This window comes from Manacus vitellinus, unplaced genomic scaffold (genome assembly GCF_001715985.3).
Source record: "Manacus vitellinus isolate BGI_N305 unplaced genomic scaffold, ASM171598v3 scaffold_26_pilon, whole genome shotgun sequence".
NCBI lineage: Eukaryota > Metazoa > Chordata > Aves > Passeriformes > Pipridae > Manacus > Manacus vitellinus.
The window spans coordinates 6,699,087-6,727,056 of NW_021939960.1; the positions used below are offsets into that span (position 1 = coordinate 6,699,087).

The 27,970-nt window shown below is 44.5% G+C and overlaps 3 protein-coding genes across 3 annotated transcripts in view; 1 reads left to right on the forward strand and 2 right to left on the reverse strand.

Annotated features, from left to right (window-relative positions):
- Nucleotides 1–14,653, forward strand: part of COL9A3 (collagen type IX alpha 3 chain) — a 32,954-nt gene extending 18,301 nt beyond the window's left edge. The window contains exons 16-32 of the mRNA XM_018073756.1: nt 1,347–1,400; nt 1,848–1,901; nt 2,187–2,240; nt 2,810–2,863; nt 3,580–3,624; nt 4,514–4,567; nt 4,969–5,022; nt 5,905–5,958; nt 6,853–6,924; nt 10,014–10,049; nt 11,414–11,458; nt 11,689–11,721; nt 12,097–12,243; nt 12,605–12,659; nt 13,401–13,583; nt 13,839–13,916; nt 14,478–14,653. Of these exons, the coding sequence (XP_017929245.1) occupies nt 1,347–1,400; nt 1,848–1,901; nt 2,187–2,240; nt 2,810–2,863; nt 3,580–3,624; nt 4,514–4,567; nt 4,969–5,022; nt 5,905–5,958; nt 6,853–6,924; nt 10,014–10,049; nt 11,414–11,458; nt 11,689–11,721; nt 12,097–12,243; nt 12,605–12,659; nt 13,401–13,583; nt 13,839–13,916; nt 14,478–14,653 (1,248 nt within the window). The remainder of the gene's footprint in view (nt 1–1,346; nt 1,401–1,847; nt 1,902–2,186; nt 2,241–2,809; nt 2,864–3,579; nt 3,625–4,513; nt 4,568–4,968; nt 5,023–5,904; nt 5,959–6,852; nt 6,925–10,013; nt 10,050–11,413; nt 11,459–11,688; nt 11,722–12,096; nt 12,244–12,604; nt 12,660–13,400; nt 13,584–13,838; nt 13,917–14,477) is intronic.
- Nucleotides 14,284–21,204, reverse strand: TCFL5 (transcription factor like 5). The gene is made up of 6 exons (XM_008932830.3): nt 20,374–21,204; nt 19,500–19,686; nt 18,726–18,885; nt 17,775–18,015; nt 17,256–17,397; nt 14,284–16,560 (listed from the first exon to the last, which is right to left on the reverse strand). Exons 1-6 carry the CDS (start codon nt 21,102–21,104, stop codon nt 16,447–16,449), a joined length of 1,575 nt encoding a protein of 524 aa, XP_008931078.1. The 5' UTR covers nt 21,105–21,204; the 3' UTR covers nt 14,284–16,446.
- Nucleotides 21,205–22,667: 1,463 nt separating this feature from the next.
- The window catches only part of DIDO1 (death inducer-obliterator 1), a 37,213-nt gene continuing 31,910 nt past the window's right edge, over nt 22,668–27,970 (reverse strand). Inside the window, exon 16 of the mRNA XM_018073812.3 lies at nt 22,668–27,780. Within this exon, the coding sequence (XP_017929301.3) occupies nt 24,407–27,780 (3,374 nt within the window). The 3' untranslated portion in view covers nt 22,668–24,406. The remainder of the gene's footprint in view (nt 27,781–27,970) is intronic.

Genomic DNA, 27,970 nt, shown 5'->3' on the forward strand with positions numbered 1-27,970 from the left:
TTCCACAACCACAGCCTGAAGTTTATTCCTCCTGCTCTAAGCCCTGCTGCCAGTGAACAGGAGGGTGTGCTGACCACCTCCATCAGATTATTCCCTTTGCCCTTTTCCCTCCAGTGAGAGCAATGTTGGTTCACCTGGCCCAGACCTCGTGATGCCTTTCCTCCAGTTGTTCCCCATGCCAGAATAAGTTCCCCTCGTTTCCACTGCTCTCTGTACTTCACTGCCCTTCCCTGAGCATCAGCAGCTGGAGAGGGGAATATGTATTACTTTTGGAGGAAGAATCAGCATTATTCTGAGCTTACATTCTTTGAGCCTGGTCTGTTCCCAAGTGCTCACAACTCACAAGGATTTTTTTCTACAAGCAGGAATAGTTGTGAATTGAAGATGGAATCCTCATCCTTTTGCCAAGCTCTGGGGTGAGGTGTAGGAGAACACCAAACCTGCACACACTGGGCAGACTCCTGTACCCTCCTTAGTGTAGCCAAACAGGACCTGAGCTGCACCTGCAGCATTGTGGCCTCTCTAAGAGCATTTTCCACTGGCCTGTCTGTCTTATTGTGGATATTATTTCCACCCTGTCTGTTGTATTGTGGATAATAATGGCTTTAAGCTGAATGAGGGCAGACTTAGCTTAGATATTAGGAAGAAATTCTCCCTTGTGAGGGTGGTGAGGCCCTGGCACAGGTTGCCCAGAGAAGCTGTGGCTGCCCCATCCCTGGGATTGTCCAAGGCCAGGTTGGATGGGGCTCTGACCAACCTGGGATAGTGGAAGGTGTCCCTGCCCATGGCAGGGAGGGTGGAACGAGATGGTCTTTAAGATCCCTTCCAACCCAAACCACTGTGGGATTCTATGATAATATGGCATCTGCTTTACAGCAGGTACCTCCACCTGCCCACAGCAGCCAACAGACCACACTGACTCCGAGGCAGTCCTACCCTCTGGAGACCCCTCCCTAGTCCTTGCAATTATAGATTAAATTCATCCAAACTAAAATCAAATCAGACATTTTCTCACCAAACTTTTCATTATGCCAGACAGTATCTAGACAGTAAATATTAAAGTTTTTCGCCCACTCTATTTCTGCTTAACAAAATTGCTTCATTAAATGAAGGGGAAGAAGGTCCCTGCCCTGAGGGATTGTTGGCAAAGTCCCTGCTGTAAAAAGTGTGTCAGGAATCGCAGAGAGTAACTGAGAAAGTACAACTGAGCTCCTGGGGGAATGTGTGTGCTCACACCTCTGTTAACACCAGCAAACAGCACAGAACCCTCCTCGTTCCACCCTCAAAACCTCAGTCTTGTCACTGTGTGATGAAGGTGCTGAATGGCTTTTCTTCCTGTGTCACAGGGAGAACAAGGAAGCAAAGGACCTCAGGGATTCCGGGGGCCCAAAGGAGATACTGTAAGTGCAGTCACACACCCCTCTGCTCCAATATGGGATGTGACATTCCAAGGAATCGGTTCCACAGGTTTATTGTGGCTTGTACCCCCTTGGTTTGCTTGAAAGGGAGGTGGAAGAGATGAAAGTATCCTCTCAAAAATGAGATGTTTAACTCTTATTAAAGATGCCTGTTTAGTAAGGTGTTGAAATGCTGCTACAGCCTGGAGAAAAGGGATCAGATCCTACATTCCCATTCCTTGAAACAATCAAGAATTTTCCCAAATGTTGCAGCCAGCATTGGGCCAGTTTTACAGTGTGTCCCAAAAGAACCTCCAAACCTATGTGAACAGGAGAGGTTCAGCCCAAACTGAATGAAATGTCCCTGGAGAGTTTGAGTATTATCTTTGTTGACAGATGGTTCTTTAGAGTTGTGTCCTGGCTAATTCAGGATTTATTGTTGATTTCTAGGGTAAACCTGGACCAAAAGGAAACCCAGGGGCTCGTGGACTCATAGGAGAACCTGTAAGTCAATTAAATAGGATACAGGTCTCACTGGTATCTTGCTTGCAGATCAGGAGATAAAACATAATTGGAAAAAAACTGTTTCTTGCCATCTTTGCTGCCAAACTTGTACTCTGGGTCTCTGTAACCTCCAGTGCAATCCCAGTTGGACTAAACTCCAGTTGTACTGCTGTTAATGAAAATCCTCCCAGTACAACCCAATGCCCAGAGGTTCTTTGATGTGATTGTGTTTTGCAAACCACAGAGCCTCCTCCTGACCTTAACATGTGCTGTGCATGGTTGCAGGGCATTCCTGGCAAGGATGGGCGGGATGGAGCTCCTGGACTCGATGGTGAGAAGGTTTGTAAAGTCCTACTTAAACACTGCAGGAAAGATTCCTGTGACTGTGCCCTGAGTGTTGCAAAGCCACTGATCAAGAAGAGCGTGGCTGGAAAGCTTTTGCTTCTGAAAAGTTTCCTAATAATGTCAGTAGTGAAGGAGAGTGAAGTTGCTTCTATTAATTGATCCCAAGGAAATTCCCCAAGTGAAGAAGATGCACATATGATGTAAGCTCAACTGTGTCCCTGTATTTAGTGGTTCCTCCTGGCTGACTCAAGGCCTTCAGAGATGCCTTTTCAGAGCTGTTGACAGAGTCATCATTTTATTTCAATTGCCTGTCAGGTACTCATTGCTTGGTTTTTGAAGTGATCCCTCAGGAACATGGAGTGTGTGCTGCCAGGGAAGGCTGGGAGCTGCAGGGAAACACCTGGGAACTCATGTCCAGTGGGGGCTCACCTCCTGTAGGCACAACAGCTCTTGGTCCTGGGGAGGGAGAAGAGTACAAATGCCTGTTTGGGAATGTGTCCCCTCCCTGTGTCAGACTTTTTCCCAGTGCTGGAGGATCCCTCCTAACCTCTCACTATCCACAGGGTGATGCAGCTCCAATGGGTGCTCCTGGAGAGAAGGGGCCAAACGGACTTCCTGTGAGTATGGAGCAGGACCTGCCACCTCTGGGGTTCCAGCAGCTCAGTCTGCCTGCAGAGATCCCTCCTGGGGACAGGGGAGGGTCATTTTGTGTGTTGTTTCACAAGGGGCCACAGTTAAGCCAAGAGGAAATGCCCTTTTCCCACCATGCAGTCAGGGAAGCAGTGTATAGGACAGAATGGAGAACACCTGGAGTAGACCCATATTCTAACTCCATGGCTGTTGGCCTCTCTGGCTCTGCTTAAAATCTAAATTTGAGAGAGATTTTCTCTTTCACATCCCAGTGATGTGCATTCCCTATGCAGGGAGGTAAGATCTGGGTTATAATATCCTGAGCTCTGTCCTTGGTTTACCACTGTTTATTGACAAAATGTTTCAACTATTTAAAAGAGGTAAAGTATTCCTTTCTTCCTGTATTACACATATTTTGAACAGCCCTGGAGAGACGTTTCTGCTTTGCAAAATGTTGCTGCTGTTGGTCTATTTGCATATATTTCCTCTTTGCTCTAATGCCAAGGATTAGTGTTTGTAGAGCTGCAAGGGCAGTGAGCAGGAGAGAGATTGAAGTCGTAATTTGCACAGTGAAAGCTGCAGAAATCTAAATCCTCCATTGCTTCAAGCAAAGGTTGCTCCTTGTGTGTCAAATCAGACCACAATAACAAATTTAATAACTTCACTTCTTCTGACATTGCTTTAATACAATTTTTTTTCCCAGGGACTGCCTGGAAGAGCAGGTATTAAAGGCTCAAAGGGTGAACCAGTAAGTGGATGTCTCTACTGATGGGTTTTGGTGGGGAAGCTGGTCACAACAAGGCCTTTTAGCTTTAAGATATTGGGAGGACTTACCCCAAAGTGGTGGTGTCAGCATTTCTGCTGGGGCTGAGCCCCCCTGGCAGTGAGGAGCAGGAATTAGGTAAAACAAGTGGGCTGGCCTGGCTTTTGCTTCTCATTCAGTGAAGACATAGCAGGTGCACAGGAGGGTCATCAGTGGTTCAGTAAACCTCACCCTTTGGTCAAAGTCCCAGGGGCATCTCTGGGAATCAAAAACCTGAGCACCTGCAAGCAGGAACAGGATTCTCTCATCTTGCCTTCTGGAGACTTTCTCCCCCACATCAGGATAAAACCTTCCATGGAGCTTTAGATTGGCACCTACCTGTGAGACAAAAGAAAACCTCAGACAGACAAAGCTGTTCTGAAAAGCATCTTTTTTTTCTGTCCCTCCCCTTCTTTCTGAATTTCCCCCTCTTCACTTGCATCATTATTCCTGCTAATCCTCATGCAGGAGAGCATGCAGGAAGGCATTTCTCCTGACATGAGGGTGATGCAGGAGTGAATGTGATGGGATGTCCTGAGGACACCTCCAGAAGAGCATCCCTGTCTCACTGGTCCCCTTCAGTCCCATGAGGGACGTGGTGACACAGCCCTGGGGCTGGCAGAGCCCTCCCTTGTCACTGGTCCCAGGACAGGATGTGCAGCTCAGCTGTTCTTTACATGTCTGGGGTTGGGAGTTTTGTCTTAAAACTGCAAAAGTTAAAAGCTGTGTTTATTCCCTGACCCAGGTTTTAACTCCCTCCTCCTTTTGTTCAGGTAGGACAGAAACGACTCTCTGAAGTGATGCCCTAATTGAGTGTTTGTTTTCTGCTCTGCAGGGCAGTCCTGGAGAGATGGGAGAGGCAGGTCCCTCAGGAGAGCCAGGCATCCCTGTGAGTATCCCATCATTTGCACGAGCATGAGCTCTGCTGAGTGAGTTTTAAACCAAACTGTGAAGCTGGAGCTCATGTACTGCTTCCCTGCACAAATAACCATGCAAGAGGTGCTGAGCTGCCTGCAACATGTGCAATCCCATGGGATTGAGCACTGCAGGCAGTCCACACGGGTGTGGAGCTCCCCAGGGAGCTGGACAGGCAGACACCTCCATGCACAGATGCTGTGCTGCAGCAGAGGGCAAAGCCCAGCAGGTGTGGAGGAGAAGATGGGCCAAGAGGGCAGGGAGTTTGGGACTGAAACAGCCTGGGATCCAGGAATGCCTTCTGGCTCTGCAGTGGGGAGGGAAGGGTGGATTCGTGGCTCCTCAGTGTCACGGCTGACTGGGTGTTCTTGCCAGGGCGATGTTGGTGTTCCTGGTGAGAGAGGGCTGCCGGGACCCAGAGGAGCAACTGTAAGTACAGCACTGCCTGTGAATCACCAAAATAGAGTTTGTGTATGGGGTTACTCTCTGGCTACAGCAAAAGGCCACATTCTCTCTGGGGAGTTTTGGCAGCAGAGGAATATGTCCCCCATAAGTGAGTCAGATCCTGTTCTCACTGACAGCTCCCTGCAAATGCCAAGTGATCCCTCCCATTTCCCTTGGCAAAGGAAGCTGCACTTGTCCAAGAGGTTTGAGGAGCTGCTACAGGCTGACAGGAGAGACTGGACAGCCAGCAAGCCCCTCATTAAACAGGAATAGTAAGGCTCTGCTTGTGCTGAAGTGAGCCACTGATGAAGCAAAGCTGCTGTGAAGCTGTTGCAGTGTACACTGAAACCTCCCCACTTCTTTATCACTGTCCTTGGAGCAGGAAAGAGGGATTCACTGCAAAACTTGAAGTCATACACACAACAAAACTGAAAATAACTGCATGTCCCCCTGCCATGTCCCTGCTCCAGAGCAGAGATGATAATCAATAATATCAGGATGGCAAAGCCCTGATTTTGATCACACCACTAAAAACACTTGGGTACCTTTTTTATCTTGTCCTCCCCAGCTAGTGCTGGTGCTGAGGTTGTACCTGACATTCCAGTGGTTCTGTTGGGCTTTTTTCCTTTTGTTTTTTTTCCTCATCTTAAACTCATTTTGAAATCCAGGAGCCTACAGCAAGTCTAATGTGATTTCTAGTATGTACCACTTAGAAGGAATTGAACTGTGTGATTTATTGTTTGTGAGCAGCTGCTCCTGAAACTTTCAAGGAGAGGGAAATCAGCCTTAGAAATAAACTCTAGTAATAATGTTTGCTTTTATGGCCCTGAATTTGCTCCTCACCAAAGCTGATCTTTCTCTTTTCAGGGACCACTCGGTCTCCAAGGCCCCGTGGGAGCCCGTGGTGTCCGAGGTTTCCAGGTCAGTGTGATGACAGAGGTAATTTAATAGGCATCATGTTTGGGCAGGTCACTGTTTTCTGCAAACCTCTGGCCAGAAAATTGTGTGATGGCAATGAAGGGTAGGAAGAAACATCTTTCCATTTGCCAGAACTAGTCTGACAACTTTAGAAAGGACACAAGCCCAGATAAGCTGCCTGCCAGAACAATTTATGTTTAGCACTTGTTTGCAAAGGAAGAGTTGGAGTTTTGGGCCCATTCTTGGGCACAGGTTGCCCAGAGAAGCTGTGGCTGCCCCATCCCTAGAAGTGTTCCAGGCCAGGTTGGACAGGGCTTGGAGCAACATGATCTGGTGGAAGGTGTCCCTGTCCGTGGCAGGGGGTCGGAACAAGCTGAGCTTTCCAACCCAAATTGTTTTATGATTTTTCAAGTTTGACCTCTGTAAAGACACCTCAGTTTCTCCTTGATCTGGACCACTCTCAGGCTGTATTTCTTCAGTGAACTCCTCCTCCTCTCTGCTGCACTCACTGAGGACTCCCATGTTTCTCCCTCCTCTCTCCAAGGGAGTGGGACCTCCATGCTCCATTCCCCACTGACACTGGCACGTGGTGCTGCCTTCAGGGAGCATGACTTCATGGCATCACAGGTGTGATTTACCAGTGAAAGGCCCAGGCCAAAGGCTGGAGCACCTTGGCAGGTGCCTGACCTGACCTGTGGACCAGGACAGAGGCTGGAGTGAGCTGTACCAACCAACACAAGTGGTCCCTAAGTCCTGGGGGAAAAGGAAGAGAGAACATCCAAGACAAATAACCTTTTTGAACATGTTATGGAGACTGGTGAACTGTTGGGGTGTTGAAGCACGCAGGGTTTCCTGGCACTGTAAGCTGCAGCTTGGTTTTTGTTGTTTTCCTAACAGGGTCCCAAAGGTGCCAGTGGTGAACCTGGCCTTCCTGGTCCAACTGGAATCCGTGGAGAGGCAGGTGACAGGGTAAGGAGAAGACATCTGTAACTGATTCCTGTTTGGGATATGAAACTAGAGCGTAACGGGGGCCCAAAACTTGGTGTAGCTGATGTCACCCCAGCAAACACAAACAGGTTTGTACATTTGGTGTCCCAGTCCCTTCTCTGAGGCTGCTGTGTGCCCAGGATGGACCCTATGGCAGGTAACAGGATTCGTGCATCCTGTCTCTTCTGTTCCTGTTCTTGTTTCTGTTTCACTTTAGGAACTCCCACTATTTTTGGACAGGGCTTTCAGGTCCCATCCTAGCCAGAATAGATGTTGTTTGGGATTTTTCCCTGCTCTGTATGCTGCTTCCACCAAAGCCTCACTCCCCATGAGCACAGGAGAGCTGATTTGTGCATTTTTGTTACTCAGATGCTTGATTAGACTTTCTGGTGTTTTTTTTTTCTTAAATTACAATTTGCTCAATGACTGATCTTTCTGATCAGCAACACACCTGGCCATCCACCTCAGAATAAATGAGACCTTTTTATTTAAATTAATTCATTCTCATCTAAAAGAAACCATCAGGGCAAAGTGAACAGCATTTGTTGGGGGCTTGCAGGAGAACAGGAGCCATGTGTTCACCAACTCCCTCCTCTCCAGCCTTAAGGTGAAGTTTCTGTGTAAGCAATCACAGCAGGACCACGGGGGTTCCACAATGGCCCTTCTGTGCTGGCTCCAGGCAGGTTTTAAAAAGCCTCTTGGAGTGACTGTGAGCTGGAAGTGTGAAACAGGAGGGTTATTGTGGAGCTGTGGGGCTCTGACTGCATTCAGGGCTTCGCTGCGGTGAGAATATGTATGTTCAGAGGGGAAGAGGCCCCTGCACGGAGCATCCAGGGAGCTACTCTGAGCAGAGAGAGGGAAAATGTTATGCTTAAAGCAATAAAAAATGATCTGGATTTTTTTTCTGGCTCCAAAGTCAAGCGTAGTTACTCTAAGATGTAATTGCTGATTGTTCAGAATGAGAGGAAATGGCCTCGAGTTGTGCCGGGGGGGTTTAGATTGGATATCAGGAAAATATTTTTCACAGAAGGGGTTGTAAAGCATTGGAACAAGCTGCTGAGGGAAGTGATGGAATCACCAGCCCTGGAAGTGTTCAAACAACGTGTGGATGGGGCACTTGAGGACATGGTTTAGTGGTGAACGTGGTGGTGGTGCTGGGTTGATGGTTGAGTGCGATGATCTTCAAGATCTTTTCCAACCTGTGATTGTTTCTTGCCACCTCAGCACATCAGCAGCTTTCAGGAAAGCAGGTGTAGTGGGTTTGGATAATGCTGGAGACTTTCCACCTTCATACATGTGGCTGGTGCTCAGAGTAGCCTCCATCTGCCCACCCAGTCCCACTGGTGTCAGTGACAGCAGCGAGGGCTGTGCCAGCAATCACCACGAGATGTGGGCTGGGAAGACTCTAAAACCTCAGAATGTGCTTTTATAGCCTTAAAAAACGGGCTTTGCTGCTGGGGGTGATGGCACTGCTGGGACACACACACAGAGAGCCCAGCAAATCTGCCCTGGGTTTGCTTTACTGCTGGTCCTGACATGTACAAAGAGAACTGCAAACATGAGATCGATACAATTACACCATCCCTCTCTCCTGAAATCAGCTGTGGCTTTTCTATAAAAAAATCCCTTCAAGCCTAAGCTAACAGGTACTGACAGGCTTTTTCACAGTCCTTGGACCGACGGTGGCCAGAAATACAAACCTGCACGTCAGTGTGTTTGCTGGCATAAGAAATACAAGAGATTAGTGCATTTGACTGTAAAATCTAAGATAGCATTGAGATTAAATATATAAACCATCTTGTTGGAGTGGGATATGGGGAGGGGAAAGATTTGATTGTTGTTGCCAACTGAGGTAGCAATAGACAAATATTTTTCCTGAGGGTTTTTGTTCGGATCGATTTCCAGAGGATTCTGGATGCCAACAGGCACCTGGGGCAATGCCCCTCTCAGCTCTGTGCAGGCATCATTATCTAGTGATAATAGAGATAATCTGGTGATACTTGGCCAAAAACAGTGGTTGTGTTTAACTGACACACATGTGAGGGCTTGGAGCTGGCAGTCCTAAACTCCTGTCACTTATTCCTGCTGCTTGGAATTACTACTGCAGTAAATCACAGTTTTGAATGAAAATCCTTTGGGCTAAGCTGCTCTCTAAGGGAGTGTTCCTGGCAGGGCATGGTCTTTGGTGACTGAACTGTGTTTCGTTGCCATAAACTTTCATGGAGCCTTGGGACTCTGTGAAACCAGAGGTATAAATCTAGATGATTACGTTCAGAAAAGAATATATTGCCTTTGTCATCAGCAAACATAAATTGGGAGTTATAAATAGCTGTAGCCACTTCTGCATTTCTATGCTCTACTGTCTGTTTTGCTGACAGTTATTTTCCTTTAATAGAAATCCCCCCCCCTTTTTTTCATCTTAGTGCTTGACTTGAGCAAAATGACATGTCCTTGTTCTATGTGCTTGTCCTCCTCGAAGATTCTGTTCTGCTGAGCCATCTCCAGATCTAGTTAATAAAACAAGATCAGTTTGCAGATTCCACATGGATGAATGTCCTGTAGGAATCCTCTTTCAAGGGTAAAAGGATGGAATTTCCCGTGTAGATTTTGCAGTAGAGAAAAAAAAAATTGGGGTTTTCCTGAACTCCTTGTTGGCTCTGCTCTGTGGAGCAGAAAAGTCACAAACAGGGCTGAAAATGTCTCATGTTCTCTCTGTGAATGCCAGGTAGGTAAAGTTGGAAGGATTTTTCCAGTTGCCTGGATTATTCCTGGCGTGATAGTCAGTTCATCATCTAAATGTATTTTATTCCTATGGCCGTGTTGTGCCATGAGTCTCATAATTGGGAAATTCTAAATTCTAGGGAAACCTAATTCTAAATCCCACAAAAACTGAAGTCTAATGAAGCCTTGAAAAACCATCCTGACTTTTTGCCCTTGTGGTACAAAAATGGTCTTGTCTATTTTATACTGTGAGTAAATCCAACCCCTTGCTGAGTGACTGTCTGACTACACCAGGCATTCACAGGAAAATAACAGTTTGAGCTCATTTGCCTTCTTTTTCTTATTCACAGGGTCCTATTGGTGTTCCTGGTCCCAAAGGTAACCAGGTAAGTGATAACTTTTGTGCTGTTGTCAGCAGAGGCATTTAACCCAAACCTCAGGCACAGCCTTAGAACAAAACAAACTGCTTTTGCTCCCTCAAATGAAAATATTCTGCAGCAGGCACCAACAAAACTCTCTTTGGTCCCATTTCTCCCGTTGGCACAGATGCAGGCTGTTCTAATGGAGACTCATGAAAATGCTGTGATAAAAACACTAGACCCTTGCTGTGTGTTTTGTAGCCACGAGGCATCTGTGTAGGAGCTCCTCACATCACATTCCTCCTGAGTTAAGTTTAGAAGTGCAGCTTTTCCTTGAACTCCATGTGGCTGATGAGGAAGACTTTGTCCTAAATTAAAAGCTTGGCACACTAATGGACTACTTTAATATTTTACTTTTTGCTGCTCAACTTCCACAGTCGTTTTAATCTCAGCAATGAGCTTTTGAGCCAGTTTTCATCAAATATATGGCTTTCATTAATGCATGACTGTGTTTTTACAGAAAACAAAGCTTTTGCAGCAAGCCTTGCTGGTTTTGTTTACCAGTGTCAGTGTCTGTGTGGTCTCCGTTTTGTTGCTAAGGGAAAGACCAACCTACTCTCTGTTTGTCTTGAAATTACTTCCTCTGTAAAGCCATCGAGTCACCATAACAAGCTCATTGTCTGCTCTAATTGCTGTGTAATAAGCCAGCTCTGTGTTCCCCAGGGGCAGTGCTGCCTGTGGGGCCGGTGGCAGCAGGTTGCAGTGATTTGTGTCACCCCCAGTGATGTTCAAATTGCACACACTGCTGCTGCTGAATGGAGGTGATCAGCAAATTGATGTTCCTCATCCTGGGCTGATAAAAGGGATGTCACCAGAGCTTTAGCCACTCTCACAGTCCCCAGACAGAGAGGAGAGGGAGGATCCTCACCAAGTGATGATCACTGCAGTTTAAGGGTGGGATGAAGATGTTCTGCAGGTGACTTTGCTCAGGAAGCCTAAAGAACATGGACGCTGAACATCTGGCTGTGGCTGCAAACCCACATTTTCTGTGAGATACAGAGCTGGGGAACCTGAAATTAGATTCACTGTCCAAGGACAACCTGTGGGTGTCTTTCATGGCCACCCCACCAGGGATCTCATATGTATGAATTCAGCCTTTCAGCCAAGTCCCAGCCTGTCACAAAGGGCACCCAGTCCTTGTGCCACCTACGGTGGAGTTCAGCCTTGGGAAGAGGGAACTTCCTCTTGCTGGAGCAGCTGTGTAGGCTGCAAAAAGACCCCACCTCCCTTAGGCACTGAGGTTATCCAAGTCTCAGGGTGAGCCTCATTGTCAGCAACACTGTCCTTGTGCACCAGCAGGTGCAGTGTTAACTCTGGTCTCTCCCTTTCAGGGCATTGCTGGAGCCGATGGCCTCCCAGGTGACAAAGGAGAGCTGGTAGGTGTCCTCAGGTTCAGCAGGATTGACTCCTCAGATAACAGATGGGTCTAGAAAACCATGTATCAATATGGTCAGTCAGAATTAATCATCCAAGATCTCCAACCCTGCTGTGAAAAGGAGAAGGCAACCCAAGCCTTGTACAGCTTCCTGCAGCTTGGGAGGTTGGGCTTCAGAGGTGCATTTGCTGAATGGATCATTCTTTCTTATTTCCCTTTTCTTTCTAACAGGGTCCCTTTGGTCCCCCTGGCCAAAAAGGAGAGGTATGTGTCAGACACTGAGGGCTCATGCCCCAGAAGGTTTGGAAGTAAACATGACTATTGCATCTTTCAATGATACATGTCAATAAGTTAAGTTCTGATGCCATTCCCTAGAAACATGTTTTTCTCACAGTCATGCTATAGAATCTGTGAGAATGACAGGGGGTTGTAGCATTCAAAATACTGGAATATGTTTGATAATTTTGCTGCAGTAAGGGCTCCTGTTTATGTGTAAAACCACCCATAGGATATAAGAATTGTACAAATCAGCCAGGTCAGTCAGGGAAACCTGACAAAAGGCTTAACTAATGACCAGGAGAAAACAGTGGATCATATCTTTAGTTTCCAGTGGTTTTTGCTTTCTTTGTCTCATTACAGCCAGGAAAACGAGGAGAACTTGGTCCAAAAGGTGCCCAAGGACCTAATGGGACAGCTGGAGCACCAGGAATCCCAGGACATCCGGGGCCCATGGGCCATCAGGGGGTGCAGGGTGTTCCTGGCATCACGGGAAAACCTGGGCCTCCTGTAAGTGTCCTCTGCTTCTAGGGCACAGTCAGGGAGCCTGTGAAGTGAATAAATGGATCGTGGGGTTTGGATGTATGTTCAAAAAATAAGGTCCTGCGTTTCAGCAGGCAAAAGTAAGGCCAAATAAGCCCCAGATTAAATATCTGGCCTAACATTAAAATTAATATCTGCTGTTACTATGACAGAGTTCTGAACTGAAGCTGTCATCTTTTGTAGAGGGGAAAGAACCCACTCCTCTCCATGTGGGATCCTGTGCTTCTTCCTGAGCTGCTGGAAATGTATTTTGTGTCCTGAAGCTTCTGCCAGGGATGATTATTGATAACATGATTTGTACAAGGACAAATTCTTCTGTTAATTGCAGGGCAAAGAGGCCAGTGAACAACATATCAGAGAACTCTGCGGGGAAATGATAAATGGTGAGTATCACTGAGAGAAAACTGACTGAATTGCCACATTAGCTGAAGATGAGTAGATCCTGAACATAAGACAGCTCCTGAGATTTGTTAATTTTCTGTCTGGATGAGAAAAAATACATTGACCTTTAATGCAGGGAAATTATTCAGGAGGTCACCTTGTTTCTGGGATGTCTTTCATTGTTCTAAAATTAGTATTTTTTCAATGATTTATCCTGGCAACAGACAAAGTGCACTGAAAGCAGCTTTGACACAAGTATTGTGCCAGCACAGGCTGTGAGAGTGTCTGCCTGCCCTAACCTGTGTCATTCTGAACTTCAGCTCCCACCTCCTCTCTCTCCTCAGTGCACCCCATCTCCTTGGAGCAGAGCCCCCCAGAGTGTCCTTCTTTCTTCAGAGTTACTGTTCTGCATTTGGAGGTTATATTCCCCATTTGAGATGAGGTTAAACTCTGAAAGTTTGCTTTAGAAAACTTGTTTTAATTATTTAAGCATCAATTGTTAAAATACTTGATGTCATTTAAATTGATTTTGGAAACAGAAAATATCAATGGCTTAAAAACCTGCAGATTTATGATGAAAATCCCTCTGTGTACTATAAAAATAACCCAAAAAGCTACAGGTGGGCTGAGAGGAAACTCAATGTTTCCTTCTGCCAGAAGCAGTAAGTGTGTGGCAGTGGCGGGAAGATCTGCTCAAGCAGAGTGAAAATGTTGGCCATGCAGTTTTTCATTGTGTTTTTCAGAGCAAATTGCACAGTTAGCTGCTAATCTGAGGAAGCCCTTGTCCCCTGGAATGACGGGTCGGCCTGGCCCAGCCGGGCCCCCAGGTCCTCCTGGAGCAATGGGAAGTGCTGGGCATCCTGGTCCTCGTGGCCCCCCTGGATACAGAGGGCCAACAGGAGAGCTGGGAGATCCTGGTCCCAGAGGTAAGTTAAGACTAAAGCAACCTGCTTCTCTTTAATGCCCACTGAAATAAATTGCAAAACTGTACTAAATTCAGCAGTGAGGGAAAGGAGATCAGGCCTCCATGGAGTTCTAGAGGGGGGTTTGCATCTTTGGGGATGCCCTGTAAGCAGAGATCCAACTAATGTCCTGAGGATTTTTAGCTCCTCTTGGTCTCTCCCCTTCCTGTCCTTGGCTCCAGTGCACAACTCACTGTGGAAACTCTGTTTGTGTTCAAGGTGACACTGGTGAAAAGGGAGATAAAGGACCTGTTGGTCAAGGTATCGATGGGCCTGATGGCGATCAAGGACTTCAAGGTAAGGCTGTGCAAATAATTTAACACTTCAGCACTAAAGCAGAGGCTTAAGAATCACAGACTGTTCTGAGTTGGAAGAGACCCACAAGGATCATTGAGTCCAACTCTTGGGGACAGCTCTGCATAGAGCTGGCAGTAGATTATCATCACCCCTCTCCTGTTACTCAGAATCTTAATTACAACTTGACTTGAGGAGGTGCAGTGAATTGAAGCTGCTGAAGGCCACAGCCTCCCACTGGGGAACAAGCTGGTGCCAAGGAAGGAGGGACAGTTGTGACCCCACCTACTGTCACAATAAGTAAGCTGTGAGCTCACACAGACAGGACATCCCTTGACCAAATTATTCAGGCATAAAAAAAATGCAAAACTTCAGATTCAGGGTAAATTTATTGAAAACACCTTGTACTCAACAGGCCATAACAAGTGTGATGTACAGACACTCAAAGTATATTAAGATCTCTAAAAGCAACACATATATACATATATTAAAAATAAAATTAAAAAAAAATAAAAAAGAAGAGATGGAAATACATCATGTAATCTTTCCCCCTTTCTTGTTTAGGACCACCTGGTGTGCCTGGAATTACTAAAAATGGCCGTGATGGGGCTCAGGGTGAACCCGGCCTGCCAGGGGATCCTGGTACTCCTGGTACTATTGGGGCTCAGGGAACTCCAGGAATATGTGACACGTCGGCTTGCATGGGAGCTGTCGCAGCATCAATTTCCAAAAAATCATAAACCAACAGTACAAGAAGTGAAGAAGTGACTGAATATTTAAATAAACAGTGCATTGTAAGAAAACAGAATCCTCCTAGTGCTAAATGGACAGATGCTCCTTCTGTTCTGTTAAGTGGAGACTTTGACACAGTTCTATGAAAAAGAAAGCATCAGGTGAAAACTTTAATTAAAAGATGCTTTATGAGTGTTTTTCCTCCCCCCCAATTATTTTCCAGAATTTTTACTGCTAAACAACCTCACCTTTCCTTTCTCCCTTTGCTCAAGAGTCCTGCAAGAGGAAGCATTGTTCCTTTTTACCATCACCCCCCCATACACTAAAGATCACGACTTCTTGCTATAAAAGTTTGAGCCTTTTCAGTTGAATCCCTTGGTGCTGCTGCCACTGATTTCAGTTCTGCAGGTTTGTGCACAAAGACACACGTTGTTAAGGTACTCAGGCACCAAACTTCCTCTTCTATCAGTGGAAATCATGCATTTAAATATCCTGTATTTTAATATCTTAACATTCTGGCCGAAGTAACGACCATCACTTACATATATGCTGTCACTTAGCAATTTTCAGATTGCACCTCAAATATTTGCCAAGACTAGTAAACAATAATCCTCTTGCAATCAAATTCTGCAAAAGGTGTAATGTATATATTTAATTTTGAGGGAAGAATTTTTGTATATTTCCATATGATAATAAAAGAAATGAAGTAACAGCATTTTCATGACCTCTACTTAAGCTATTTGCACAGTAATTGTGATGGAACCCCACGTAAGAAAGGATGCTCTTCTAAAGTCCAGCCAAAACCACCTGCAATGAACTGTTGTAAAAATAAAAGGAGATTTTTTTTTTTAACCTTTTCTTTGTGATGTTGTGTCATTTACACATCAAGTTAACTCAGCTGAACTCCATTTTCCAGAACTGGTTTTACTAGGATTGTTTGGATATAAATTGCTGCAAAATTGTCCTTATCCGTGATTTAAACCAGTATTAATTTTGGTAGACCTTTTTATACTTTAAAACTTGCTAGCATCATCTATTTTAAAAAAATTAATAAAGCCACTCTCAGCTCACACACTGTTCTATTTCTGTCCTATATGCCAAAGCCTATGAACAAAGTGTCATATTTTTCTTTAAATATAAAAATAGTTTGTGCATTTAAATATCTACTGTTTATAATATGCCACTCTTGGTTTAGAGTAACAATACAAGAACCTGTTGGACAGTTGTGTGACAGACATTAAAAATAATACTCTTTGGGGCCAAGTATGTTAAATTATGTGTGCAAATGGAAAATTCATAATATGCACAGTTTAGAAACTAAGCACTTGCTCAAACAACCAATATAACCTTTACATTTTTAATGGGAAAATGGTCATTATAATATGGTAACTTTAGTTTTTCTTTGCAGCGGAAGACTATGTTTCCATCTGGCCATTCAAATAACAGGACAGATGGATGGTCTACAACTCTGCCTAACTGTACTGGATCATCTTTAAAAAAAAAAAGGCAAACCCAAACAATTAAATAAACCCCCCAAAGCAGGATGACAAACCAATTTTGTAAAACTAAAGGGTAGAAATACTTTCTTGTAGCTTCTGGTCCCAAAGCCTCTTGAACAGGGCACTGGTTTCCACTGCTGGTAGTTAACTTCCATTTCCATTTTCAATAAAGAACATTTTCTTTAAAGCTCTATTTATATATATTTACAAGTTACATTTCACAATCCATATTCAGCATGTAAATGGAAAGAATAAAATACAGCTTGGACCATTGTCACACAATTCAAGGTGGTCAGGTCTGACTATTTGGTCTCCATAGCCGTGCGGTTTTCCTGCGCTGGACACATTACACATGAGTCTGGTCTTCCTATTTTTAGTCTCCTGCCTGTTTTACCACAGAACACAGTCTCAAATTCCTAAAAAAAATCAAAATACAAAGAATAAATAACAACTACATTTATTGTAGATATTTACTTGAGATTGATGGTTTTGTTTCATTGGTGTTCTGGAAAAATAAAGCTCTTCAACAGGAAGTGCTGAGGGGCTATATCAGGATCTAGACAAGCAGCTTTTCCAATACACATTCCATGTACTGTCTTGAAATTCTTGGCAGAGCCAGAATTACTCTGGAGCTGCTCCCATGTGGAGCATGGGAGCTTCTTATAGGACAGATAACCCTTTACACTCACCAACCCTGAGATAATGTGGGCATGTAACTGTAAATCCATCCCTGAACTCATAGTTCATAAAAAACAATTAGAAGACTGTGAAAGTGGTAAAAAATAGAGAAAAGAAAGGAGAGGAGGAATGACTGAAGAGGACCTTAATTCTAATATTGTTTTCCAAATAGGATCATGCTCAGGAATTGGGTAGCTAAAAGAAAAAAACATTGACTTCAAAATCTGATTTGAAAACCTTGACTGAGGACAGCCTGTCATTTCTCACTAGTGAACTGAACCAGTAAAAAACCAAAAATTTAAAGGAAGGTTCAAGGTTATGGTGGATCCTTCACAAACAGCGTCATGAATAAGTATTCCATATAAGTTATACACTACAGCTTTAAAATATTTCACATTTTCCACAAGACCAAAAATGAAATCAGATTTCAAACCTGCTTCAGAGAGTCGCCGTGCCTTTCCTGAATGTACTTCAGGAATGCAGTTGTCCACTGCAAAGTTGTTGCCTTATCAGTGTCAATCGTGCAGAACGGAACCAGGAGATTCAGCTCATCACAACAAACCCGGATCCTGCGCCTGCAAACATTGGAGGTTATCAACCAGGGCCACAGGGAAGGGAAAAACAAAAACAAAAGGAAGACTACCAGCCACAGACTTCTTTTTGTTTGCTACAAGCTTCGTGTATCAGTCATGCTGCACACAAGTTACCTTATCTTTATAGAATGGGTGATATGTTTTGAAATCTCTCTTTGTTTGTTTAGAGAGTAAAAACACATCAAAGACAACCACAACGAAACATACATGTATTTTCCCTCTAAGGAACACCAAACCCTCACCACCTGCTTTGCTTTATCTTGGAGCTAATGTGAAACATGTCACATCTACATTTACTCTGGATGATCACAGTATCAAGGTTTCAAAAGCCTTTGCAAGGCCTCAGCTCACAGAATTACCTTCTGTCTCTCTCCAGGCGGTTGTGTCGTTCCCTGCGCTGAGCACTCCCATCCTGTGTTCCACTTGGCACCTGCACACTGGAGCCAGGCTGTGCTGACTGCCAGGGGCCCTGGGCAGCTCCACTGCCCTGGCTGTTGTCACGGGCATTCCGAATTTCACCGAGAGGTTTGCGATCCATGTTTGGATCCAACGGGTTTATTCGGCTGCAACTTCTGTTTATGGCTTGCTTGCATAAGGTGTCTTATTGGAAAAACAAAGAGGAAAAGAACCATCCATTTGTAACCCTCCCACTAACCTGAAAATAGTGATCATGGAGGGGTTTTTTTGTCGCTTTATTTCTGTGGAATAATCCTTGAAGCTTTATTGCCAGCCTAGATTGACTCTTACAAGTCCTTCAGAAGCCCTAAGGTACTGCTTGCTATTCCAAAATCCACATAGCTTCTATTTTCTCAGGGAGCCCACTGAGACCATGCCTGGTTGAGCATTTGGGGCAATCCTTAAAATGTCCTTTAGTTTGGTACTGACTGGATCTGCTGTATCAGCTCAGGGGTCACAAAATGTGCCCCTTTGCCCTGTGGTTTGGTGGTATTTGGTCAAAGGTTGGACTTGATCATCTTGGAGGTCTTTTCCAATCTTAAGGATTCTATGATTCTGAAGAAACTAGTTGCTTACCCAAGGCCCAGATTTTCAAAGGTACTTTGTAACCTTGAGTTTCCTCACTTCAAGCTAGAAGTGCTAAACAATTTTGAGAGTATAGCTAAACTAACAGGCCTTGAACTTTTCTGGAAAAATCTAAGTCCCATGTCGCCCACAGCACATCTCCACCATAAACCCCTCACCTCCTACATCCACTAAAATCATATTCATGCCAGAAAAGACACAAAGTCAGGACAAAAATGTAGATTTGAAGGCCAAGAGAAAGCTAAGTGAAAAGAAGATAAATGATTTACCTCCAACTTTAATCCAAACTTCCTCAGGCAAAGCTTTATTTATAGCACCTACTGTCTGTTTTGTGGATTCAACTTCCTGATAGAGGAAAGGGAATGTCTTGGGTAATCCAAGGTCTTGATGTTTGGCAGCTTCCAAAATAGTGCAAGATGTTCCACAGGTCTGTGAAAAATCAAAAAGGAAATACAGGACTATATACATTAAAAAAAGAAACAAACAATAAAACCACAACCAAAACTAAGAAACAAAACCCACCTACTTTGATATGTTCATGTTAACTTTTTAAGTTACTTCTTTAGCCAGAATATATCCCAAATACTTCCACATATAACCACGGAATTTTGACAGACTGGTGATTTTTTGGGGATACCTCTGATATTTCTGAGTGCCATTCTATCACTTTTGCTGCAGAGGTTACTGCAAGTTGTGGAGGGGGAAATATTTTTATCATCAAAATAAACTGTAAAAAATGCTACTAAGTGGCTGCTTCTTGTCTTGCACAGATGAAACCGATGATAAATGGATAAACTCCAGAAAAAAGGAAATCTAACGGCCTACTGCTCATTACTGGGATGCAGGGAACTACTAATTACAAAAATTACAAATGCCACACAACTAACTTGAGTATATTTAAAAGATGTTTAAATGAATTGCATTACAGATCATTCTGATCATCCCTATTCAAAGCCAGCCACACTTTACCCCAAACCTTCACAACTATTTTACACCTAAGAAGTTAATATTATCAGCATTTGAACTTGGCAGGGTAGAGTTACCTGTGCTTGGGAAGGATTAGCACTTCCAGCAGCAGAACATGCATTCATGGTAAAGAACGGGTATGTGAATGGCAAGGAATGTGAGGCAGGTGCAGCCTTATTTTTCCCAAGTGCAGCACACCTGTTCCCTTGCTGGTGAAGAGGAACACCCACCACTTCTGAGGGCTGGCGAATCAGTGTCACTAAACTTAAAAACAAAAACAAACAAACAGAAAACATACCAGGCTGACTGCTTGAAAATGAGTGCACAAAAATGTACAGCTACACATCTTACTAGTAACTATCACTAAGAAACCCCTTCCATTTACTGTAAACAGAAATCACTGTTATTGCCATATTGCTTACTTCAGGGACCAAAGAAAAAAAAAAGGAAAATCAGCTGAGAAGATATTTTATTCTGTGCAATAACAGTTCATTTCACACTTCAATAAAACATTTATCAGCACACTAAGACAGTTACAGGGCTAGATTGTACAACAACATTTTTGCTCAAAGTTTTCCCCCTAGTCAGGCCTCCACATTGTAACACTAATCAATCACTCTTATTATTATGATCAAAAGTCTACTTTGCTTTTAGCAAGCTCCATATTAAAACTAGGCATTGTTCTCTCGCCTTTATTTACAGTACATGTTATCAAGAATAAAGCTGTAAAGTAATTAATTTTGAAACTACATGCTGTACCATTCATGCAATACACAGGGGGCCTAAGCTGAGCTCAGCAGAGTTGCATCCACATTTGATGGCACAGTTTAACAAAGCCCAACCCATCCTCCTCATGTATTAAAAAAAAGTACCGTCCTTAGGTTTCACTTAGAAAATCAGTTTTGAACTATACGATACATAGTTTAACAACATAAAGTAATTGCAACACACTTGTTAAGAGTTACTCCAGATTCTTGGGGTTCTTGACATCTGGGGTTTTCTGTCGGGCTGCTGTTGAATCTGTCTTCCAACCGAGCTCTGACTGCAGGTTTAGATCTAAGCTCTGGTGCCAGTGCCGAATTTTCAACAAATATATTTTCTTTATTGTCCCCCAAGAAATTTTCACCCTGTTTAGCTTTTACTACACTGCATCCTGAGACTTCTACAGAGCTACTGTTGGGTGCTTTCTCTCTTTGGTTCAGAGGGAGGTTGGACTCGCTAAGCAACATCATTCTGAGCTCCTGCAAGTCAGCATAGCCCAAGTGTGGGTTAGAACTTGGCCAATAGCTGTCACAAGGTAACCCTGACTGGCAGGTAACTGGGCAGACCGACTGGTTCCCAGAGCTGCTGGACGAGCCCCCATCCTGACTGGTGCTGGGGGAAGGCTGCTGCAGAGGGGGGTCTGCAGAGGGACCAGGCGAGGAGAAAGCGCTGAGCCTGGCTTCCACTTCACCTTCACTACTCTGGGCCTCCGTGTGCGAGCAAAGTATGTGCTGCAGCTGGGTGTACTCAATGTCCATCATCTCCACCAGGCTGGCCTCGGGGGTGGCGAAGCCAAGGTTTTGCTCACCAAAGGAACTGTCACTTGAGCCTCCAGGTCCGACAGCAACGGGAGCGGGGTCAGGAGCACTAGCTGGGCTCTGAGGAATGGTCTGAGGCTCCTCGGGGGCTGATCCTGACATGGCTACAGCAAACCTAATCAGTTACCAATGTCCCCTTCAACAGAAAACCACACCACCTTCAAGAATTGTGCTATCCATTAAAAAAAAAACAAAAACAAAACAAAACAACAAAAAATTGCACTTAACACTGATTCGCGAGGTTAACAGGGCGGGGACCAAGCTGCCGCTGGCGGGGTACCTGACACCCTGACCATGTCTCCCCCCCCGAAAAGGTGAGACCCGCCCTCCCCCTCCAGCACAGCTGCTCACGACAAACGGCCTTCACCTGTCCCCGCCCCGCGGCCTCGGCGGGGAGGCTGCGGGCAAACTCTGCGGCCTGGCACCCCCCTGAGGCGGGGCCGGGGCGGCGGGAGCGGGGCCCGGGCGTTCGGGGAGCGGGGCGGGCAGGGCCGGGCGGGGGCGGCCGGAGGGGACGCGCGGCCCCCTCAGCGCTGCGAGCGCTGCCCCGAGCGCCCGCGCGCCGCCGCCAACGGCCGCGCGCGGTAACCGCCACGGCCCCGCGCGCGACCCCGCGCGGGCCCTCAGGCGGAAGCCCCCCCCTTCCCGCCCCTCAGGGGGGGCTTCGTCCGAGGCTCAAATTAAACCCCCGAGCCTGGTAAAACCCGGCATTTATCGGTGTTGTGAGGAAATAAGGAAAGAGGACATGAGCGTGCAGGGCGTGTTTACATGTGTATTTCAGGTTCCGGGCGCACGCTTTGCTATTTGAGCTGACTCGTGGCTGGGCCGGCCGAGCACACGCTCTTAGCCCACGGGGGATTTAAACGAATTGCGACTATTTACTGCTCAGCCTTCTTTCATGCTAATCAAAAGTTTGGACAAAGGCAGAGAATGGCTTTTCTCTCTGCTGCGATGCAGGACAATCATTCGGAATCATTTGTTTCATCGTTGCTGGATAAAGGGTTTTTTCCCCGTTCCCAGGAACGTCTCTGTGAAGCACTGAGGGGCAGCAGGTTCCTTCCTACAGCGGAGTCCACAGACCTGAATTTCCTGCTGCAAGATTATGTTACTAAACTATAAAGGCTTTAGTAGTTCGTCAGTGTTTAAAAAGTGTCTTTTGATAGTAAGTTATTCCAAAATGCCTTTAAAACCTTTCACTTTTCTGGACTTAAAAAGTGGTCCCGTCCCATAATTTTGGAATTAAAACCAGATGCCCATTACAGAAGAGACATCCTAGAAAAAAAACAGAGCATGAAAGGCACAAAAATGCCACTCCAGCTCATAACCAGAATAAACCCTCAGCTTCAATACTTTATGAAAAAAAGTATGACCTGAATTAATTTTTTTTGATGTAAAATCTTCAAATCATAAGCTTCCTGACTCAAATTTAAAAAAAAAAAATCAAAATAAATTAGGGAATGCTTTAGAACTGAGAGAAGAATCACAAGCACAGATTTTGGCCTGGTTTTTAGAGGGCCCACAATCCAACATTGGTTAGTAGTGATGTCCTGCAAAACATCCAAAACATCTCTCATTATACTATGAGGAAACAAGACCCATGTGCCACCAGTCTCTCATGGTTTGTTGAGATGTAGCAAGATATAGAAAATAATATACACATACATATTTAAGAAACGGACAACAGCTCTCTGTAGATGTTTATTCTACTTACAGTAACAAAAACCTGTGAACTCCCATATTTTAATGTACAGTGATATATTCTGCCATATAAAATACAATTTACAGAAATTTCTATCAAGGAAACCTAAACAAACACACTTACTTTTTGCATACTTTTATGTATGTCTTTAAATTAGAAACATCTCGTTAAGAAAAAAATCTTACACCATAGTTGATGTTTGCATTTCATACCATTTCTTTGCATGTTACCGTTTTCCCTCGGGTTCAGAACACAGGTCATCTCAGCCAGCAAACCCTGGATGGACAAGGACCTCAAAGATGCACCAATGTGACTGTGGTGACAAACAAGCTACCTGTAATGTAATCCTCAAGATAAAAACTGTTTACAGGAATCTAATTTTACAGTTCCAAAACTATTTTATCAAAAAATGAAAATATTTACCCGACTGTTAATTTACACGGTCAAATAAATTAGCGGGGTTTCATTTCATACTTTAGAATTACATATTTGAGGACTACATGAAAAGTAGCATTTGGGGATGAAAAATGTCCCTCTTCAATCACAACATGATGTACCACAATAATTTAAAGTTTAATGCAGCTGTATCTTTTTCAGTGGAGAGTTTTATATACACTGCCAGCCTAAGTACGGTCTAACAAAAGAACAGTAACATTCATTTTTCAAGAGCCCTTTTAGAATGAAAGAGTACTTCTAGAATGAAAAATTCAATGAAATTGGGACATTTCTTAAGTTCGTGGCAAAATTCTGCAAAACCAAAACAAAAGCAAAAAATGCTCTAGATCAGTTCAACTGAAGTAAGAGATTCAGTGGCCTATTTAACCAAATTTTTTCCTTCCTTTAGTTTACCAATTTATTTGCAGTCTTCATCTTTTTCAAATAAATGCCAGATGCTTTTGTAAATTTTGCTGATTATAAAGGTGCTGCTCTTGTATGTTCTTTAATGACAGGCTTGTAAAAATGGGATATTTAAAACATCATGAAAAATAAACTAAGTACAACTTGTCTCTGCTGTACACTGAAGAGATGGATTCCCAAACCAAAAAACCTGTATATAAAAGGAAGATAGTGCACTTTAAGCTTATAACATTCCATTTTCAAATCCTCCATCAGTCACAAGTAATTATTAACACTGTTCTTCTACAGTCCTTTCCTAAATAAACGACCCTTCTGTTGTAAAAGAAACACGACAGCAACATTTTTAAAGTGTGTGCTGTAGGAACAATTTTGACACCAAAATATCATGTAAATGGGATGTAAAGGTATGGCTCCTCAGGTGTGGATTAAATTCTCTTATAAAATTACAATTCAAGTTACTGGAAAACATAACTTCATAATCTTAAAAAGCAATATGCTCTTCTTAGACTTTTTCCATTTCTGTACTGTAAATGGAAACTTTAAGATAAAGATGCGAGTAGAAAAAACAAAATTTCAGTACAGGTAACATTGTGAATTTTTATAAGAAAAACATTATGCACAAAATGCAGCAAGTGAAAGTCCAATATGTTCTTGCTTCTCATCTATCTGATTAATTTCATTCACAGTTGTTCAAAAATTGCTAACTTGTCAGTCCATTGGGTAAGGCTAGTTTTACAACAGTATTTTTGGAAAGGTGAGAATATATACAGTATATACAGAAGATGTGCAGTCCTTGCTGTGTTGCAAAAGTGGGATATTTGTGGGAAATAAAATATCAGTCATAGTTCTATGATTGATTGCTGGAAGATGAAGCTTCAGTTTCCACCGGTTTCTGAGTTTCCTTCGGTGTTTCTGGCTTCGTCTCTTTACCAGTTTCCTTACTCTTACTCCTATCCTTGCGATCTTTCCCTCTTTCCCTGTCGCGATCTCGATCTCTCTCTCGATCTCGTTCCTTCTCCCTGCTCCGATCCCGGTCCCTGTCTTTCTCTCTGTCACGATCCCTGTCTCTGCTTCTCGATCGCTCTCTGTCACGTCTTCTGTAGGAGTCTCTCTCTCTGGTTCTCGTCCTATCTCTGTCTCTGCTTCTTTCCCATTCCTTACCTCGCTCTGAATCCTTGTCTCTGTCTTTGTTTTGGCTCCTATCTCTGTTTTTATCCCATTCCTTGTCTCTGTGTCTCTCCCAGTCCCTGTCTCTGTTCCAGTTTCTGCCACGGTCTCTTTCCCAAGGTCTGCCGTGTTCTCGATCCCTTCGTCTGTCCTCGAAGGCTCTGCCTTGGCGATTGTCTGCTTGCTGGGGCTCTGGCTGATCTAAACCCTTGTCTTTATTTCCTCCCTCATATCTCTGTCTCCCTTCAAATGTCTGGCCTCTATATTCAGGATTTTTGCCTTCTCGGAAGTCAGATGTGGACCACTGTCCTTCTGACTCAGGTCCTTGTCCAGACATATTGGAAAGAGATGCAGATGGTCCGGCGTCCTCCCACATCTCTTTTCTGTGGGTTGGTGGATGGCTTGGAAGGTCCAGGAGTGGTCTTGGTGGTGGTTTCATACCTTGTGGTGACTGACCCTGGAAATGAAATCTAGAGGGGGGAGGTTCATCTTCCTCTGGAAACATTGCAGGTGGGGCTCCTCTTGGTCCCCCAAACTGATGTGGTGCTGGACCTCTCTGGTTGGAAAATCTGGGTGGTGGGCTCCCTCTCCGTTCTTCATATGGCTGTGGCAAAAGTCCCCTTGGACCAGGCATATGATTTGGAGCTGGACCCCTCTGCCCTTCAAATTGATTTGGGTGAGGCCCTCTTGGTCCCCCAAAATGACCTGGGGCTGGACCTCTTGGCCCTCCAAACTGAGGGCCTCCTCTCTGTCCTTTAAACTGAGCTGGTGGGGGTCGTCTTTGACCTCCAAAAGGAAAAGGTGAAGGTCCTCTGTTTCCCATAAATGGAGGGGAATCTGGTCCTTCGAACTGTCCTGGAGGTCCCATCATTTCATCATATTGGGAATCTGAGAATTCCCTTTGTTCCATGTGAGGTTCCCTGTGATCTTCAAAATGAGATGGTGACATTCCTCTTGGACCACCATGATAAGGGGCAGGGCCCCTATTATCACCAAAAAATGATGGTCCATGCTGTGCAGAAAATAAGGAAGGAAGGGGACCCTTTTGACCTCCAAATCTTCCAGATTGAGGTCCTCTTTGCCCATCATTATTTGGAAAACCGTGCTCTTCAGAGAACTGTGGTGCTGGTTCTCTAAAATTAGGTCCATGAGGCCCTCCAGGTGCATTGAGCATCAGTGGAGGCCCTCCTTTCTGCCCAGACAAAGAAAACGCCATGTTTTCCTCAAAGTGCTGTGGGGGAGGTCCACCCTCACCCTGAATTTGTGGGGGGTCAGTCTGTTCTACAAACTGATGAGGCTGAGGATTTCTTTGTTCATCATATTGCACTGATGAAAGACCTGTCTCTGGTTCAAAGTGACCAGGTGCCTTTTCCTGAGGAGGAAACATTGTATTTGAAAAGGATTCCATTCCCATTGCTTCCTTTGACTCATTTGACCAGGACACTTGATGCATGTCTTGCAGGGATGGGCTGTCATTTGATGTGGAGAAATTAGGCTGAAAAGATGTAGCTGGAGGTGTTGGAAGCAGCACTTTACGTATAGGTTTAGATCCAGAAGGTTCTCCAGCAGCTGTTTGATTCAGGTTTTCCAAAGTAACTTGAATGGTGTGTTCAAATTTGCTGTTAGCACTCTCCTTCTGGGACACTGCAGAAGCCTGTTCACTTGAAACCCAATTGTCAGCAGTAAAACCAGGCTGAGTAGCAGAAATTAAAGTATTATCTTCCTTACCAAGTGAAGTCTGCAAAGCATTTGGAAAACTTGCTGGAGCTACTTCTCTTGTGGATACCTCATTCTGTACCACCTGTGGCTTTATCCGAGAATCAACAGTGTCATTAGTCTCTGTCACCATCCTTCGAGCCTGGCGAGGATCTCTGTTCTGTCGTGGGTCACAGCCCTGGTTTAAAACTTGTGCTTGTTGATTTAAAGATGAAGGTAAATCTACTTTTTGTGTAGCCTGCTGGTCCTGATGGAATAATTCAGTCTTTATTAGGGAAGCTTTCGCTGGTGGTGGTGACATTAAAGCATCAGACACTGAAAAATGAGCCATTGAAACACCAACAGCTGCTCTTTGTTGCCTGAGGGCTTCTTCTTGTTCCTCTAGTTGTCTTTTCTGTTCTTCTATTTGTTTGTTTAACTCTTCCAACATTTTCTGCTGTTCTACCAAGGACGAGGCTGCAGATAAATCAGGCACATATGAAGCAGGTGTTTCTGAAGAACTGTTTTTAGTGTCTGTGTACATTTTGTTGGGTAAATCATCAACTGTAACTTTTGCTTCTTCCAAGATAGTTTCGTCCTCTGGATCATAGGCCTCATCCTCTAGTTCTGCTGCATTAGATGGCTTTTCCACGTTGTATTGCTTTTCGCTTTCACCAGTCTGCATCTCAAAGGCTTTTTCTGGGCCGTACTCTTCCTCAGGATCATATGGTCTGTCATCCTCCTCCTCTTCTATAGCTCTGTCCTTTGACATCTGCCCAAACTGCTGCACAATGGGATCTAACAGCGGAACCACTGACATTCCGCCATCAGCAGCAGCTTGGCCTTCCTGACTTGAAGACTGAACAGTTCCAGAATCCTTGGCAAGTGGCTCAAAAGTTTTCTTTTTCCCAAAGAGGGTCTGCAGGATGTGCTCGAGGGGCGTGGCAGTTTTGGAGGATGCCGAGTGCGTGGCAGTGCCACTGGCAGGAGCAGCAGTTGAAACCAGTGGGGTCACAGTCGCTGTGGGTCCACTCTTAATGGACGACAGGATTTTTAATACTGAAGGTGTCACTGCTGAGGTGTCTGGAATGGGTGGGGGTGGAGGTGGAGGTGGAGGAGGAGATCCAGGTGGTGTTGTACTCACAGACGAGTCTCCTGAATAAAGTGTGTATTTCGGAGCTTTCTTCTCTTGTGAAGCTGCAGCCCCTTTGGAGAACAGCGACGGTTCAGGCTCCTCATGGGCCTGAGTTCTGCTTCGCTTCTCCTCCATCTTTTCTGCCTCAATGCCAGTGGCAGGACGCTTCCCTTTCTGACAGATAACCAATCCAAGAATCAAATTTGGCCGAGATGACTCAAGACCTGAAAGGGAACATAAAGATTGCATATGTAAAAACCTGATTTTTAATGATGCTTTCAGTAAAAGTTTACTATGCTATATAGTGGCAGCTAAAAAAGTCATAAAAGTAACAGTTTTTCTAAATTCCATCAGATCACCTATTAGCAATTTTTCATTAGTCCACAAGCATATGCATTTATATTTCTATATATA